The sequence below is a fragment of the Phyllobates terribilis genome, unplaced genomic scaffold (assembly GCF_046119375.1).
Source record: "Phyllobates terribilis strain yellow unplaced genomic scaffold, ASM4611937v1 Scaffold_2__4_contigs__length_985480577, whole genome shotgun sequence".
NCBI classification, from domain to species: domain Eukaryota; kingdom Metazoa; phylum Chordata; class Amphibia; order Anura; family Dendrobatidae; genus Phyllobates; species Phyllobates terribilis.
Window position 1 is genome coordinate 155,087,962 of NW_027362762.1, and position 16,669 is coordinate 155,104,630.

At 44.7% G+C, this 16,669-nt stretch overlaps 1 protein-coding gene across 2 annotated transcripts in view; it reads left to right on the forward strand.

Moving 5' to 3' along the window:
* Nucleotides 1-16,669, forward strand: part of NCKAP1L (NCK associated protein 1 like) — a 419,671-nt gene that overhangs the window by 202,332 nt on the left and 200,670 nt on the right. For both annotated transcript variants that reach the window (XM_073670044.1, XM_073670046.1), the window contains exon 24: nucleotides 12,520-12,613. In XM_073670044.1, the coding sequence (XP_073526145.1) occupies nucleotides 12,520-12,613 (94 nt within the window). The remainder of the gene's footprint in view (nucleotides 1-12,519; nucleotides 12,614-16,669) is intronic.

The following is a 16,669-nucleotide window of genomic DNA, read 5'->3' on the forward strand; positions in this document are numbered from 1 at the left end:
GACTCCACCGTGTGAATAGAGTTATTATTTACAGTGTACAGTTTGGCAACAGTGGCATAACGTTTTAATCTGACCTCGTCTTCCCCATAGTTGAGAAGACGGACGGGCACCCTCCCATTGCGTACATCTACTACCCCCCTGGCAGTTAAGAGTGTAGGTCTGTGCTCTGAGCTAAGGGGTTCTACTACCGCCTGGTAGCTCTGTCCTTTAAGACCTATTGCTGCTCTACACCAGATAAGCATTTCACTCATTGGGGGAATCACAATGGGTATTGGGTCTGTTACCCGCACGCTACCAATCTCACCACCGGTCAGCTTCACTTGCTGCTGGTACATCAGGGCTCGGATCTCCTTCTGGATCGCTCTCTTCTGCCCTGGTCTGGCAACGTCAGCGAGCTGTTGGAGTAAAAACACAACCTCCTCCAAACAGTTACTAGCAATGTTAGTGCCTAGTACCACATTCAGTCCATTTTCCTCATTGACAGTCTTCACTACAATGAGTCCCTGGTCCTTTAACTCCACTCTCCCCACTTTTACTGCTACATTCTTAACCCCAAGTAGGTCAAGAGGGAGGCCGTTAGAGGCATATACTGAAAAGTCTGGGTTTGGGGGTTGGAAACTGTCCATGGACCAGTATTTGCTATAGAGGATATCAGGTATGATTGTTACCTGGGATCCGGTGTCCAGCAGGGCAGGTATCGCAATGCCATCCAGTATGATGGATAGGAAAGGTCTTCCTCCCACGAACCTGCTGTGCCAGTCTGAGGGGCCTGCTGAGTCTATTCCTGGGTGCTGGCCCTCAGACCCAGGGTTTGCTTGTTTAAAGGACACTGGTGCACTGTGTGACCTGCCTCCTGGCAGTGGTGGCAGACGAACTCTTGGTGAGGATGGCGCTGGTTGCTGGTCCTCCCTGGGGGCGGCGTTGTCCTCCTCCGGGGTGGCGATGTCCTCCTCCGGGGTGGCGACGTCCTCCTTCTCCTCCTGTTCATCCAGGGGACATCCTCAGGGCAGTCGGCTAGCAGGATCTTTCCCTCCGTCTCTGGCTCCGTCCGTAGTTGCAGGGCACTCATCACAGTGGCCAGGTTTTTGGTCAGTTGGCGCACTTCTGAGCCCAGACAGTCCAGCTCTGTAGGGGGCGCGGCCTGCACTTTGGCTTCAGCAGCCAGCGGGGAAAAGGTGGGTGCTTCTGGCGTTGGAGTGGCCCCACCCTGGTAACGTTGGATTGCAGTATCTGCCGTCTCCAGGGGTTGCAGTCCCTTTATTGCCATATCCTTAAGGGTGTCAAAGGTAGCATCTGGATGATCCAAGGACCACCAACGCACAGTCCTGCTCTCCACTTGGGACCTCAGCCCCCGGACAAATTGTTCTTTTAGCATTTTACTCTCATTAGTTATGCTATTTGGACTAACCTGTTTTAGAGCTCGCGGGGCCCCTTGTAAACGGCAGGCATAGTCCCGAACGCTGTCCTCCGGTTTCTGAGAGCATTGGTAGAACCTCATCCGGAGGTCTGCCTCAGTGCGGTCCTCAAAGGCAGTCCGTAACTTTTTGAAAATTGCGGACACTGATTCCTCGTCTGCGGCTGACCAAGTCTCTACTTCTCTCTCCGCAGCACCAGTCAATTGTCCCACAACAACTGCAGCTCTTTGTTTGCCCGTCATAGAATACATGTCCAGGATGCTGCATATTTTGCGCGTAAATCCAGACAGGGTGTCTGGCTTGCCGCTGTACTGGGGGAGCCACTTTGCTCCAAGCATGTATGGTAAAGTCAATGGTACGATAGGGGCTACAGGCCCTGGTGATGGAGCGGCTGCTCCGTCTTGCGCGGCGGCGACTGCGGGTGCATCATCGGGGCTGTCAGCCTGGGCCGCGGCGTCGGGTTGTTGCTGCAACATCTTGGCGCCCCCCTAGTGAACCGTGGCCTACTTTCCTTCTGTAGGACCTTGCGTCGCTTACGTTCCACGTCAGAGCGTTCGCTGGGGCTTCCTGCCAGGACCTGACGCTACGTCAGTGCGTGGGGCGTGTCCTCGACTTCGCGCGCTTCCAGCGGTTACGGAAAGATGGCGGCCAGTGGCGGGAAACTCCAGAAAATGTCGGGAAAAGCTTCACCACTGTGAGTTTTTACAGTTTCTTAAGGCGCACAGTACCCGGTGGCAACGGGCACGCAATCCTGTTCGTGACGCCAGTTAGAGAGATGTGGCGCCCAGGGGATGGGGACGACTCGGCGCCCAGGCCTTAATGCCTGGTCTTGGGAGACGTCGCGGTGGTCAGCTCCCGGGCCCATAACCTGGGGTCTCTCTTAAAAAATGGGAAAATAAAATGTCAAAGTTCATGACGCCACCTGTGGTGTCTGGTGAGGATCACCAGCACTGCGGCAGTCCACTGAGGCCGGTGTTACGACAGCTTTGATGGTGTAGCTCCCCACAGGTGGAGCTAGGCCTCAGGGCAGTGATGTTTGATGAGGTGCACGATATGGCGGTGATCCAGCCGGGTCACAGGAAGAACATTGGACACACACACACGGTTTGCTTCTGTACCTTTTACTGGTGGAAATGCAGGTACCATCCGGAGCACTGTAGGGTGAGGGGTGGACTGCAGGACTCTCCCCAGTGAGCAGGTGTAGGGCCTCCTGTTTCTTCACAGGTGTAGGGCCTTCTGTTGGAGTACACACTCCCTGGTATATGGGGCCTCGGTAACTCCTGACCCTGGTATAACAGTCAGCGTTTGGTATTCCTGGGACCTGTAGTTCACCAGGGGTTCTGGTTGTCTTCTGCTGGGTATAAAGAATCCCTGCAGACTCGGACCCTGTGTCCGGTATATGGTTTCTGGGGTGAGCTGGTAAAGCTCCTCTGCCCCCAATGCTACTCACTCCTGTAGCCTTCGGCCTACTAGGGCCCTCACTAGGCTATACACACTGGCAGTTAGTTGGCTGCCTCTTCTGCTGCTCTCTGAGCGTCAGCAATGCTCCTAGCTCACTTAACTCGAGCTGCTTGAGTCTGACTGAGTTCCACTGCAGACTGACCTGTTTCTCTGTGTCTCACTCTGCAGGAACTGGCTGTGTGCTCCAGACTGTTCTGTCTCCACTCTCTTCCTGAGGAGAACTCACAGACTCTCTCCCTCTGTGTCTGAGCAGAAACTTGCTGAATCACTGTCTGGCCTGCCTAGCTCCACCATCCCTATTTATATCCCTATCAGGCTCCCTCTGGTGGTCTGAGGTGGAAGGTGGAGGTGTGTGTATGCTCTGAGGGCCTCTTGTGGAGAAAACCTGAAATACACGCCTCCAGGATCTGTGGCTCCATGCACAGCAGGGCGTCACAGGGCCACAACAGCCACTAACACAAAATATAAGTTATGCAGCCCGAGAGAGCCCAAGTGCCAATCTCGCAGGAATGAGCCAAACTACCCCTGGGCTATGCCGCTCCCACCATTATTCAATACAGGGCCTACCCAGGATGTTACCGCGGATGTGGCATGTGGTCCTCCCAGGAATATAACCTTACACCCCCCTAGAGTTTCTCTTCCTACAAGAGCAAAGGGAAATCTCTCAGACTTAATACATATACAAACAGTGTAATGAGTCCGGGTGGTGGAACCTCTGTGCCTTGGAACAAGGAGGGAGCCAGAGGGGCAGGTGCTACTCTGGGGACGACCTTGTAAAAGAGCAGGTGGCTCCCACGGGTCAGATAGCTGGGACTGACCGGTATAGCGGGTGGACACAACAGGCAGGCAGCAGTCTCTAGGTTAGCAGACGGGTGGTCACAGTATGTGACGGAAGAAGTCTCTTGACTAGCAGGCAGGTGGTCACGGCAAGTGACAGCAGAGCAGGTAGAAGTCTCTTCTCACCAAGCTCTTCAGCACATTCAGGTGTAAGCAGGAATTAGAATCAATCTCAGTCTCAAAGTATAGTTCACAACAGGGCTCCTTTGTAGTATCCACATACACAGAATCTTAGTATGTCAGATCCTTCACAATCTCTGGATCAAACCTGATCAGTCCATCAGCAGTGATATACACCAGGCAGTTCTCAGCACTGCTGGAATCACTAACTAGCTTTCCCTAACTGACTACACAGTTGGTGACCGGTCACATATCTCAGTTACTCATAAGGCACAGCTTCTTCTTGGACACACCGTCTGGCTGCAGTTTGTACAAGTTCCCAAACGTCCCCCTGGGCATCAGACACGTCTCGTCTCCTCGGAGGACATCCTGGTTCTGTGTTTCCCGGACTTTTTTACAGATCCCCGGGCTTTTTCTTTACTTGTTTCTTGCTGACCCCTAATGGCCGGACTAAGTCATTGCAGGAGAAATTTATACTGTCAGTAATATGAACTCATTACTAAAAAGGCATGTCAACATGCTACACAGGAACAGAACAAAGATTCTATTGCTTGCATGGAGGGAAGCCAGACACAGGTTTATATAATGAAAGGGTGTGGTTCCAATAAGCAGCACCGCCAATAGACCACGAGGAACTCTAAACCCTTTCCATGCCACAAGAAACCTGTTAACTCATGTATGGCCATGTAGATTTAAAAGGAACCTGTCATGTCCTATCTACTATGTAAACTGCCCCCATTGCATTGTTAGTGATGCAATGTGCATCACTAACATTCTTTTTTCATTAAAATTGGTGCTCATATCATGAGTATAAAGCATTTTATAAACTTATATCCTACCTGTTCGTTCAGACATCCTTGTGATCCTTTTATTCAGTCAGGGCTGTCACCACCCATGCATTTGAATTCTGCTCAGCTCGCGCTGAAGTATGGAGCGCTTGCGCAGTATGACATGGCCAGCCAGAAGTTTGCAGCGCTGGGAGCCGCGCATGCGCTGTGACCTACGGCTCCCCGTGCGTGCGTAGTGAGGCTGTGTAGTAACAACGCAATGGGGGCAGTTTACATAGTAAATAGGACATGACAGGTTCCCTTTAAAGGGGACCTGTGCTCAGCTAAACGCTATGATCTTCTAATCTCAGATGTACCACAGGTCCCAACAGAATGCAGCACATTCATGACAGACTCAGAAGGAGGCAACTGAACCTTGTTTTGAATTCCCATAGATTTACATTGAGAACATTCAGCAGTGACCTCTGCTTCACACAATAACCACTGTGTGAGTAGGCAGATCACAAATGTGGTGATACCAGGAGAAGACAGTGGGCGGTGCGTATGTTACTACATTAATTACGCTCACATACATGATAGCTATTATACCAGAAAATAAAAAATATCACTTTGGAATGGCCAAGTCAAAGTCCTGGCCTTAATCCTATAGAAATGTTGTGGAATAACCTAAAGCAAGTAGTACATGAGAGAAAACCCATCAACTTAACACAGTTGAAGCTATTTTCTAGGAAAGAATGGGCTAAAATTCCTCCAAGCGGATATGCAGGACTAATCCATAATTACTGGGAATGTTTAGATGCAGTGATTTCTGCACAAGTGAGACACACCAGGTGCTAAAATCAAAGGTTCAAATACTTTTACCACTCGTAGACGTGATATTGGATCATTTTCAAATTGTCTCTTCAGAGAGGAAGAGAACTTGAGCTCTAGTGCCCCCTATAGGAAGTAGCAATCCTAAAAGTCAACATTGACCCTTTAACGAGTCTTGTCACATGACTTAGGATAAAAGCCAGAACCAGAAACTCAATTTGCAGACACTGTGTTTTGGAGTACTGCCCCTTGTCAGTGCAAAGCGTGAGTTCTGGTTTGGCTGGGTGAGAGGCGTCAGACCGGTATCTAAGGGGTAAAGTTTCTACTTGCGGAGAGTGACATGTTAAGCATGTCAAGGTGAGGAGACTTTTTAAGCCACAATGCTCCTCTGGGAAATATGCAAATTGTCTCTTCAGAGAGGAAGAGAACTAGAACTCTAGTGCCACCTATAGGAAGTAGCCATCCTAAAAGTCAATATTCACCCTTTAATGAGCCTTGTCACATGACTTAGGATAAAAGCCAGAACCTTGTCTGGGTGAGAGGCGTCAGACCGGTATCTAAGGGGTAACATTTCTTCTTGCGGAGAGTTACATGTTATGCATGGATCATTTTTATCATTTAAGAATGACAAAGTCTAATATTTTTGACTCATTTGGTGATTTGATTCTGTAGCTACTATTAGGACTTCAGGTATGAAAATGTGATGTAGTATTAGGTAAAATTTGTGAATATTTTATATAGGTATAAAATTCTAAAGGGTTCACAAACTTTCAAGCATCACTCTAGATTGCCAATCCAATTGTAGATCTAACATACTGTGCACATAGACTTTATGACTTGTATGACAGATTTCCACTAGTTTGTCGTTGGATCACACGTCCAGATGCCGTGGTACATATCCGCCTTTGTTAGGTTACATTTAGGACAAGCAGTCAAGTGCGAGGGGGCCTCTTGGTGCAATGGTATATTGAAGGCCCTATGTATAAAATCTAAACAGTAGTATAGTTTGCGTTAAACATTTCTTTCCATTTTCTGTTCACTGGAGCCATGCAGATTTATGTGTTTCCACGTTCTGTCTGCAATCATGCATCTTTTCTTCCGTCTCCTGCTTGATAACACACATTTAGTAGTTGAGTACGAAGTAGTGGATATCAGACTACACAGGGTTTAGTTGTAGTCTGTAACTATGGAGACACATATGTCTACATCAGGTGATGTGTAGACAATAAGAGATTTCATTAGTGCAATAAATAAATTGCTGAAGAGTGATTTATTCCCTTTAGGAACACTTGGCTAGTATGTTTTTTTAAATAATTTCAAAAAGCAATGTGAATATTATTGCTCATACTGCTGGTGCATCAAGTAGTTGCTAGTAGTGATGATTGCACCTTGCCATGTATTTTTGTGGTGTTCATATCTCATGTTTATATATAGTTTTCTACAATATGCCAATTCTTACCAGGCAGTAAGCAGTTACCTCGTAATCTACAGAGCATAGTGAAGTTTCAGCTTCATAATACAGAGTTGGAGACAACTAGATGTGTAGAATGTGTAAGTTTGGATAAATATGCAGAAGTAATTGCAGCTTCTTGGAAGACTCCCACTCAGCCCGTATCAGTGTGAAGCTTCAATTCAACCACATAAAAGTACAAACACATCGGTGAACTGAGCTTGTTACATACTTTGCTGAACATAAAATTTCAGCGCTGCAGGTAAATGTTCCTCCTGTTTGTTAAAAGTTTTAAAGAACAGTGTATGCTTGTAAAGCCTAGCCAGTAGCTATTCAAAGCATTATAGCCAATTGTGCTAGGGCTCCCAGGTATTACTATGCATATTGATTGAACAAAACAGTCCTTTTTAGGTACAAGATTTTGTGTAAAGAATATTTTGCTGAGAAAAAAAAAACTGTGAAAATAAGAACTTCTATGCTAGAAGGTGGTGGGCGAATTGCTGGGATCACCAACTACCACGATCCCCACATACAAAACTCTATTTGCAATATGTCATCACTTTCGATAAAGGTGATGAAACTCCTTTAAATGACAATTCTGCTTAGTTATGCAAAAATACTGGTACTATGATCGGAAAAGACTGATGACAACCCTACAGGAGCTTATATAGCCACCGTATTTGTTTCCACTCAAGAAACAGCTGTATAAAATGGGAATCTGTCAATAGGATCAACCTCCAAAGCATGTAGGTCATAGGAAGCTCAATAGAGTTATACCTTAATATATGTGATCTGATCTGGTCTTATTCCAGAGAAATACACTTTTTTTCTTAATATGCAAATGAGCTGTTAAAATCTAAGGGGGAGACACAAGTCTACATGAGAATCTGCCTCCACAGCTTATTTTTAATGAAAGGGTGAGGCATGTAATGACTGACACTTTGCTCTAATAATTACACGCTGATCTGCAGTGAGATCAGAGTTGACACAATATAGCAAAGCTAACATTACACAGTACACAACTGCAGTTGTCCTCTCATAGTACTTCAGCTTCAATCTCACATGCAGCCAATGGGAGGTTGAGGGGCAGTACAACAGATCTGACAGAACTTTGAAAAGACAACTGCAAATGTGTTTGTAATGAGATGAGGTTCCACTCTGCTGTACTGTGTTGGTCATAATCAGCCACAGCTCTGGAGCAGAGCTGACAGCATTATGAGAGGTCAACTGCAGCTGCAAATGTGTTAGTAATGAGACAAAGTTCAATTCTGCTGTACTGTTAGTTCTGCTGCACTGTGTTGGTTGTAATCACACACAGCTCTGCAGTGAGATCAGGAGAGCAGACTTTCAGTCATTACATATTATTTTGGTAATGCCTCTTTCATTTAAAACAATCTCTGGAGGCAGATTCTCATGTAGATTAGAGACTGGCTCATTGCCTGGAACAGCTCATTTACATATTAAGAAAAATGTGGATCACACTTATCAAGGTATCATTTTATTCAGCTTCCTATGACCTACATGCCCATATAGACGGCTTAGAAAAGTTATTCCTACTGACAGATTGCACCAAATTGTAGTTCAATAAGTATAAGAAAAAAATAATAAATTCACTGACTTAGGCTATGTGCACACGAAGCATTTTTGATGCGTTTTCACGGCTGTCTTCCAGCCGCGGTAATGCTGCGAAAACACTTGTTAATAGGTCTGCCAGGTATAGCAATGTTAATCCGGATGTGCTGTGCACATGATGCGGAAATTGCGTTAAAAAACGCAGCATGACCATTTTGCGGGCTTTTCCGCTGCAAATTCGTGCCCAATGACTTGCACTGAACCGCAGCAAATCCGCAGGTATATGTGGATTTGCTGCATTTCAATTAAAGTCAATGGGCGCGAAATCGCTGCGGAAACGCAGTGCTGGTGGTACCCGGGTTGGAGAGGAGGGCTACAACTCCTCTCATTCGACCGCTACTCCCACTGATAACAGCGAAAGCGGCATGGCTGGGAGGAGCAGTAGCCTTCCCAGTCAAGCCAGCTACCACACAATGTAAAAAAAAAGAAAAAATAAAGTAAAATAAAAAAAAAACCTTTATACTCACTTGTCCAGGGTCCCCCGGGTGTCCTCCTGGTCCCCGGTGGCGATCCTCTCCTCCTGGCGGCCGGTGGTATACCGATCAGCTGATTGCTCATGTGACCTCACCGTGGGAACCTTCAGAAGAAAGTTCCCAGGTTGATGGCGGTGAGAGCTCACTGGGGCTCATCAGCTGATCTTCAGCTGATGAAGCCCAGTGACCTCCTGCAGCAGCATGTATACTGACAGGGTGATTTTACACCCCTGTCAGCATACACTGCTGTCTTCTACATTAGTGACATCAGTGATTGCTGATGTCACTGCTGTAGAAGTGACACGGATCATCGTGGGACGCTCATTGCCGGTGATCGTGGACTACGCTGTTGACGGCAGACAGGTGAAGGATATGGTTATTTGTTTTTTTACATTTTTTTCAGAAGATCAAGGGATTCAGGGACAAGGCGTGCAATTTTTTTTTTTTTTTTAAAAACATGTGTTTTTTATTTCATTTAAATACTTTATTCTGACCGTGTTTTTATTGAAAAGGCGACCATTTTACTACTCAGTTAGTAATGGGGGCGTCTTATAGACGCCCTCCATTACTAACCTGGGCTTCATGTCAGCCGCCAATACAAGGCTGACGTGAACTCAGCCCCATTACTCCACTCGCCACCTCTACAGGGCAGTGAGAAGAGAGGAGGCTAAGCGCCAAATTTGGTGCATCTTATGGATGCGCCATTTCTGGGACTGCTAAGGGGTGATATTAATAGCCGCAGAGGGGGCTAGTATCCATGTCCACTTCCCTGGCTATTATTATCAGCCCGCAGCTGTCTAGTTCAGCCTTTTCTGGTTAGATTTTATAGGGGGACCCCAAGTCAATTTTTTGCTTGGGTCCCCCTGTAATTTAGCCAGTAAAGGCTAAACAAACTGCTGTGGGCTGATATTAATAGCCAGGGAACATTGTTGGCTAATGGCCCCTTCCCCAGCTACTAATATCAGCCCCCAGCAGTCGGATTTCCCTCTGCTGGTTACAAAAATGAGGCAGGAGCACACGCCAATTTTTTTTTTATTTTAGGCTGTGTGCCCAAGATCCGGACGTAGCAGCGCTTTGGACGCATATTTTTTGCTGCGTCCAAAATGTTTCATTGTATTGAACGCAGGTAAATCCACATGTGTTCACTGAACCATGTGTATTTACCATATTTAATACTTTCTAGTGGTCAAATTTCTGTTGCGCAGACTAGCGACTCCGCAAGAGAATTTGACATGCTGCGGTCCTGAAAGACGCACCGAATGTCAATGTCCATGGGTGATTCGCAGCCTCCGATGCACGTATAGTGGACATGGGATTTCTAGAAATACCATCCACTATGCTGTAACATCTGGACGCTGGGGGTTTGGCGCTGTATAAACACGCAGCATCAAACTTGCAGCGGCTCCTGGCCGTGGCCACATACCCAAACTCACCCCGCAGACCTTTTCATGACCAAACTTAATTAAAGTAATGTAAAGAGTTAAATAAACACACAGACACATAGTAAACACTTTATTTGAAATACAACAGACACGTTCTTTAATCATTCAAATTAACCAATATACTCACCCCAGTTCTGATGGTAATCCAAGGTTTAAGCAATGTCCCACCAAATAACTTTATTTAGCTCCAAAAAGCATACATTGATGTACAAAAACGCTTCAAAAAACGCTTCAAAATGCGTCAAAAACGCATGTAAAATCTGCATGCTTTTTTTCTGCCAAGTAGATGCAGAAACGCTCAGGAAATTTCTGCTTCAAATACGGATCGTGCACACATAGCCTTAAAGACCAAGTATAGATATTTACAATAAAGCTTCACCTATTATGCTCCTTTAAAAATAGAAATAATATTTAAAAATAATACTATCTGGCCAAAGAGTCATATCCCTGTCTGAGTGATATCTCTAAACAATAGGGGCTAATTTCGCCCTAATAACCAACTGTGTCCCTACCTGGCCGCCGAGGTTGGCATCCTAAGATTGCGCAATTGGCGCCCCCGCTCTCTGATGGCTCTCCCTGAATGACCCTACAAGGCCCTATAATAGGAAGACATAGAATGACATCCATACATAGAATATTGATACCAAATAAATAGCTTATCATCAACCAGGGCATGTAAAGAAAAAGTTAAGCAACTCTGTATGCAAAATGGATGCATCAGATGAATACCAGGCACATATAAATAAAACATACTGTCCTTATCTAATTTCAAAATATGGCCAATTATATAGGTTACTAACTTACTATCATATATAATTAAATAATTAAATATTATTCCGGGTAAGTAAGCTTGGCAGTTTGTGACAGAGTAATATGTAAGAAAATCTCCAAATATGTATAATTCTCATCTCAGCCAGGGTTAATAAAGCAGTGTTTGTGTGCCTTTTACAATATAAGCAGAATGGATACATTAAATAAATGCCAGGTACACAGTTTTATCAATAAAGCGTACTGTCCTCATCTTGTGTCAGAGTATAGCCCATACATGCTTAATTATATGAGTCACCACTATGTATCCACATTACCACTGGTATGGCAGGCTAATAGTTTATGACAAAAATGAGAAAAAATAAACACCTTTAAGTATGTACTATTCTAAACGTGTTTCTTCTTTGTCATAGATTCCACTTTTCTGATGAAAGCAGAGTATGTTCTTCTGTTGAACCTACCTGGGGGAAATGCGTCCTACCTAGAGGACAGTACGCTTTATCAATGAGACTGTGTACCTGGCATTTATTTGATGTATCCATTTTCAATTATGTAGTAGTAGGCCTCTCACAAAAACACATCTGCGCATCTAATGAGTGTAAGAACCTGCAAAACAATAGTGAATTGGGAGATCTGGTGGCTCCAGGCTCTGACATAATAATGAACCATAGCAGCAAAAAGGCCTATGAGGTCCAGCAATGAATATGCTGGAGTTAAAAGGGCCTAACCCAGTCTAGTCCAACCGTGTACAGATACATTAAAAAAATATAAAGGTAAAACCGAGAGGATCAGAAAAGCTTTAAAAGGTAAAACTAGAAAAGTACAAATTAATCCATTGATTCTTAATGTGCAAAATAAGTAGGTTTATTACAAATGTATGTACAAATGAAAATGTGATTTGTTTTTTTGTTTCACCTTATTTTTATCATATTCTACAAATTTTTACTTTTCTATTCATTTGCAGTAAACCAACTTATTTTCCACATTAGGGAAAACTGAATTCATTTGTGCGGTTCTATTTTTTTCGTTTTTGGAGTTTTCCGATCCATTTGGTTTTGCCCTTATATTTTGAATTTACATATCCCAGGCTAGGTTTGCTACCAATGCCTAAGGCTAAGTTCCCATGATGAGTTTTTGGTGAGTTTTTGACCCTGAGTATTTTTGAAAAAATGCAAGTAACCTATCTTACTTAATAGGTGCAGAGATAGTGCAGAAAATCTGTTGTGTTGTCTTGTGCTTAGAATTGTATGTAGCATTACACCTCTGATCGGTAATAAACGTATTAAGAAAGTCTTCAGAGTAAATCTCTTATTTCACTTCCAGAAACTTGTTTTAGAGAACATGGACACGTTGGTACAAATCAGATCCAACTTCAGCAATGCCGACTTGATGCCATCTCTGCAAGCCAAGCTGAGCTGTAAGTCACTATTGTACTTGGATGTTCTTGGTAACAAGGGACTCATCACAACAGATGTCTCTCTATACATTGCAACTTTTACTGGCATAAAAAATGTTATCAGTAAAACCTTGTAAAGTTGTAATCTGTTGACACTAACTGAACAGAGATGTGCTGCAGTAGATGTTGTTTTAGTGATCCAATGTTGAAAGAACATATTGTAACCCAGGGAAGAGCAGGCCATGATAGAGTCTCAGTAATCAATAGGTAATTATCACACATTTCTTCTGCAGAATACACAGCAAACAAACTCCCATCAGCTTAGTTGTTTTAGTTACAGCTAGTGCACAATCAATTCCTCAGTCGGTATTTCTTGACTATCCAATTTCTGGACTGTTAAAGGGGTAATCCACCAAGTTAAAGGGAATCTGTAATTACATTTGACCTATCTAAACTAATAATATGGGCATACAGGTTTTAGACTGCTGAAAAAAGTCCTACCTGTGTGCCTAATATCAGATGCCTTGTTGTTGAGAAATCATCTTTTATCACTTTATATAAATTACCTCTTCCAGGCTCTGGGGAGGATGCCGCCTGGAAGATAACTCTGCCTCCAGAGATTATTTTACATGACGGGGAAGTTACCAGTGTGAGACAAGTAACTAACACAGAACAGGAGAAATGAAATTTGTCTCCTTGCAAACATATTTTTTTGCAGCACTCTGAGCTCTGCTGTATTGCAACATTATTGCAACTCTGTCTGCTTGTGAGATGGAAGCTGTAGCAGAGAGGAATCTGCAGATGTGTCAGGTATAATCACACACAGCTCTGCAGTGAGATCAGGAGAGCAGAGAACGGCCATTATACATCACACTGGCATCTCCTGCTTCATGTAAAATAATCTCTGGAGGCAGAGTTATCCTCCAAACAGCATCCTCCTTATAGCCTGGAAGAAGTAATTTATATAAAGTGATAAAAGATGATTTCTCAACAACAAGGCATCTGATATGAGACATGCAGGTAGGACTTGTTCAGCTACAGTATCTATAACATGTATGCATATATTGATAGCTTAGACAGGTCAAAAGTGGTGACAGGCTCCCTTTAAAAGGGTTTTCCATTCTAAACATAAATTTCTCCAGCCACTCTATGTGACTGCAGATTGCAGAATCTTGACAATGTTCAATATGCGCACTTTCAGAATCCCCTCTATTACCAGCTCTAGCAGTCGGCACATACAGTGCCTACAAGTAGTATTCAACCCCCTGCAGATTTAGCTGGTTTGATAAGATGCAAATAAGTTAGAGCCTTCAAACTGCAAACGAGAGTAGGTTTTATGAACAGAAGCATAAATCTTACAAACCAAAAAGTTATGTTGCTCAGTTGAATTTTATTAAATTTTAAACATAAAAGTGTGGGTCAATTATTATACAACCCCTATGTTTAATATTTTGTGGAATAACCCTTGTTTGCAATTACAGCTATTAATCGTCTTTTATAAGACCTGATCAGGCCGGCACAGGTCTGTGGAGTTATCTTGGCCCACTCCTCCATGCAGATCTTCTCCAAGTTATCTAGGTTCTTTGGGTGTCTCATGTGGACTTTATTCTTGAGCTCCTTCCACAAGTTTTCAATTGGGTTAAGGTCAGGAGACTGACTAGGCCACTCCAACACCTTGACTTTTTCCCTCTTGAACCAGGCCTTGGTTTTCTTGGCTGTGTGCTTTGGGTCGTTGTCTTGGTGGAAAATGAAATTACGACCCATCTTAAGATCCTTGATGGAGGAGCGGAGGTTCTTGGCCAAAATCTCCAGGTAGGCCGTGCTATCCATCTTCCCATGGATGCAGACCAGATGGCCAGGCCCCTTGGCAGAGAAACAGCCCCACAGCATGATGCTGCCACCACCATGCTTGACTGTAGGGATGGTATTCTTGGGGTCGTATGCAGTGCCATCCAGTCTCCAAACGTCACGTGTGTGGTTGGCACCAAAGATCTCGATCTTGGTCTCATCAGACCATAGAATCTTGAACCAGTCTGTCTCAGAGTCCTCCAAGTGATCATGAGCAAACTGTAGACGAGCCTTGACATGACGCTTTGAAAGTAAAGGTACCTTACGGGCTCGTCTGGAACGGAGACCATTGCGGTGGAGTACGTTACTTATGGTATTGACTGAAACCAATGTCCCCACTGCCATGAGATCTTCCCGGAGCTCCTTCCTTGTTGTCCTTGGGTTAGCCTTGACTCTTCGGACAAGCCTGGCCTCAGCAGGGAGGACACTTTCAAAGGCTGTCCTGGCCGTGGAAGGCTAACAGTAGTTCCATAAGCCTTCCACTTACGGATGATGCTCCCAACAGTGGAGACAGGTAGGCCCAACTCCTTGGAAAGGGTTTTGTACCCCTTGCCAGCCTTGTGACGATCTTGTCTCTGATGGCCTTGAAATGCTGCTTTGTCTTTCCCATGTTGACCATGTCTGAGTGCTGTTCACAAGTTTGGGGAGGGTCTTATATAGTCAGAAAAGGCTGGCAAAAGAGATCTTTAATCCACACATGTGAAGCTCATTATTCTTGGTGCCTGAACTACTTCTTAATACTTTTGGGGGACCAAACAGAATTCTTGTGGTTTGAGGGGTTGAATAATAAATGACACTCTGAATTAACTTTTAACGTTTTTTAAAAAACAAAAAGAAAATTTGCTGCAGTGCATTTCCCACTTCCAGGCTGATCTACAGTACAAATGTCACAATGCCAAGTTAATTCCGCATGTGTCAACCAGCTAAATCTGCAGGGGGTTGAATACTACTTGTAGGCACTGTAACTGCCAGCATATAATTTGCATAGTGGCAGTCACATGCCGACTAGCAACTTTTCCTGCTTTCGTATTCTATTGAGAGATGGAGATGAGAAGCTAGTCAGCACGGGACCACATACTTGTGGCCACAATTTCTCTCTATTGCAGAGATATTAAAATGTAAAATGTAGGTCATAATATATACACTGCTCAAAAAATTAAGGGGAACACTAAAATACCACATCCTAGATGTCACTGAATGGAATATTCCAGTTACAAATCTTTATTCATTACATAGTGGAATGCGTTGAGAACATTAAAACATAAAAATGATCAATGTAAATCAAAATTAATATCCCATGGAGATCTGGATTTGGAATGATACTTGTTACATTACTTGATACATGTTCCTGATGAGGCAGCTGATGTTCTCCTGAGGGATCTCCTCCCAGACCTGGATTAAAGCATCAGTCAACTCCTGGACAGTCCGTGGTGCAACGTGGCATTGATGGATGGGAAGAGACATGATGTCCCAGATGTTCTCAATTGGATTCAGGTCTGTTGAAGGCCAGTCCAAAGCATCAATGCCTTCATCATGCAGGAACTGCTAACACACTTCAGCCACATGAAGCCTAGCATTGTCATGCATCAGAAGGAACCCAGGGCCAACCACACCAGCATATGGTCTCACAATGAGTCTGAGGATCTCATCCCGGTACCTAATGGCAGGCAGGGCACCTCTGGCTAGCACATGGAGGGCCCTCCAAAGAAATGCTACCCCACACCATTACTGACCCACTGCCAACCAGTCGTGCTGGAGGATGTTGCAGGCAGCAGAACATTTTCCGTGGCATCTCCAGACTCTGTCACGTCTGTCACATGTGCTCAGTGTAAACCTGCTCTCATCCGTGAAAACCACAGGGCGCCAATGTCGAATCTCCCAATCTTGGTGTTCTCTGGCAAATGCCTATCGCCCTGCATGGTGTTGGGCTGTAAGCTCAACACCCACTTGTGGATGTCAGGCCCTCATACCACCCTAATGGAGTCTATTTCTGATAGTTTGAGCAGACACATGGATGTTAGTGGCCAGCTGGAGGTCATTTTGCAGGGATTTGGCACTGCTTCTCCTGTTCCTCCTTGTACATAGGAATAGGTAGCGGTCCTGGTGCTGGGTTGTTGACCTCCTACGGCACCCTCCACGTCTCCTGGTATCTGCTTCATGCTCTGGACACTCTGCTGACAGACACAGCTACCCTTCTTGCCACAGCTTGCATTGATGTGCCATCAGTGG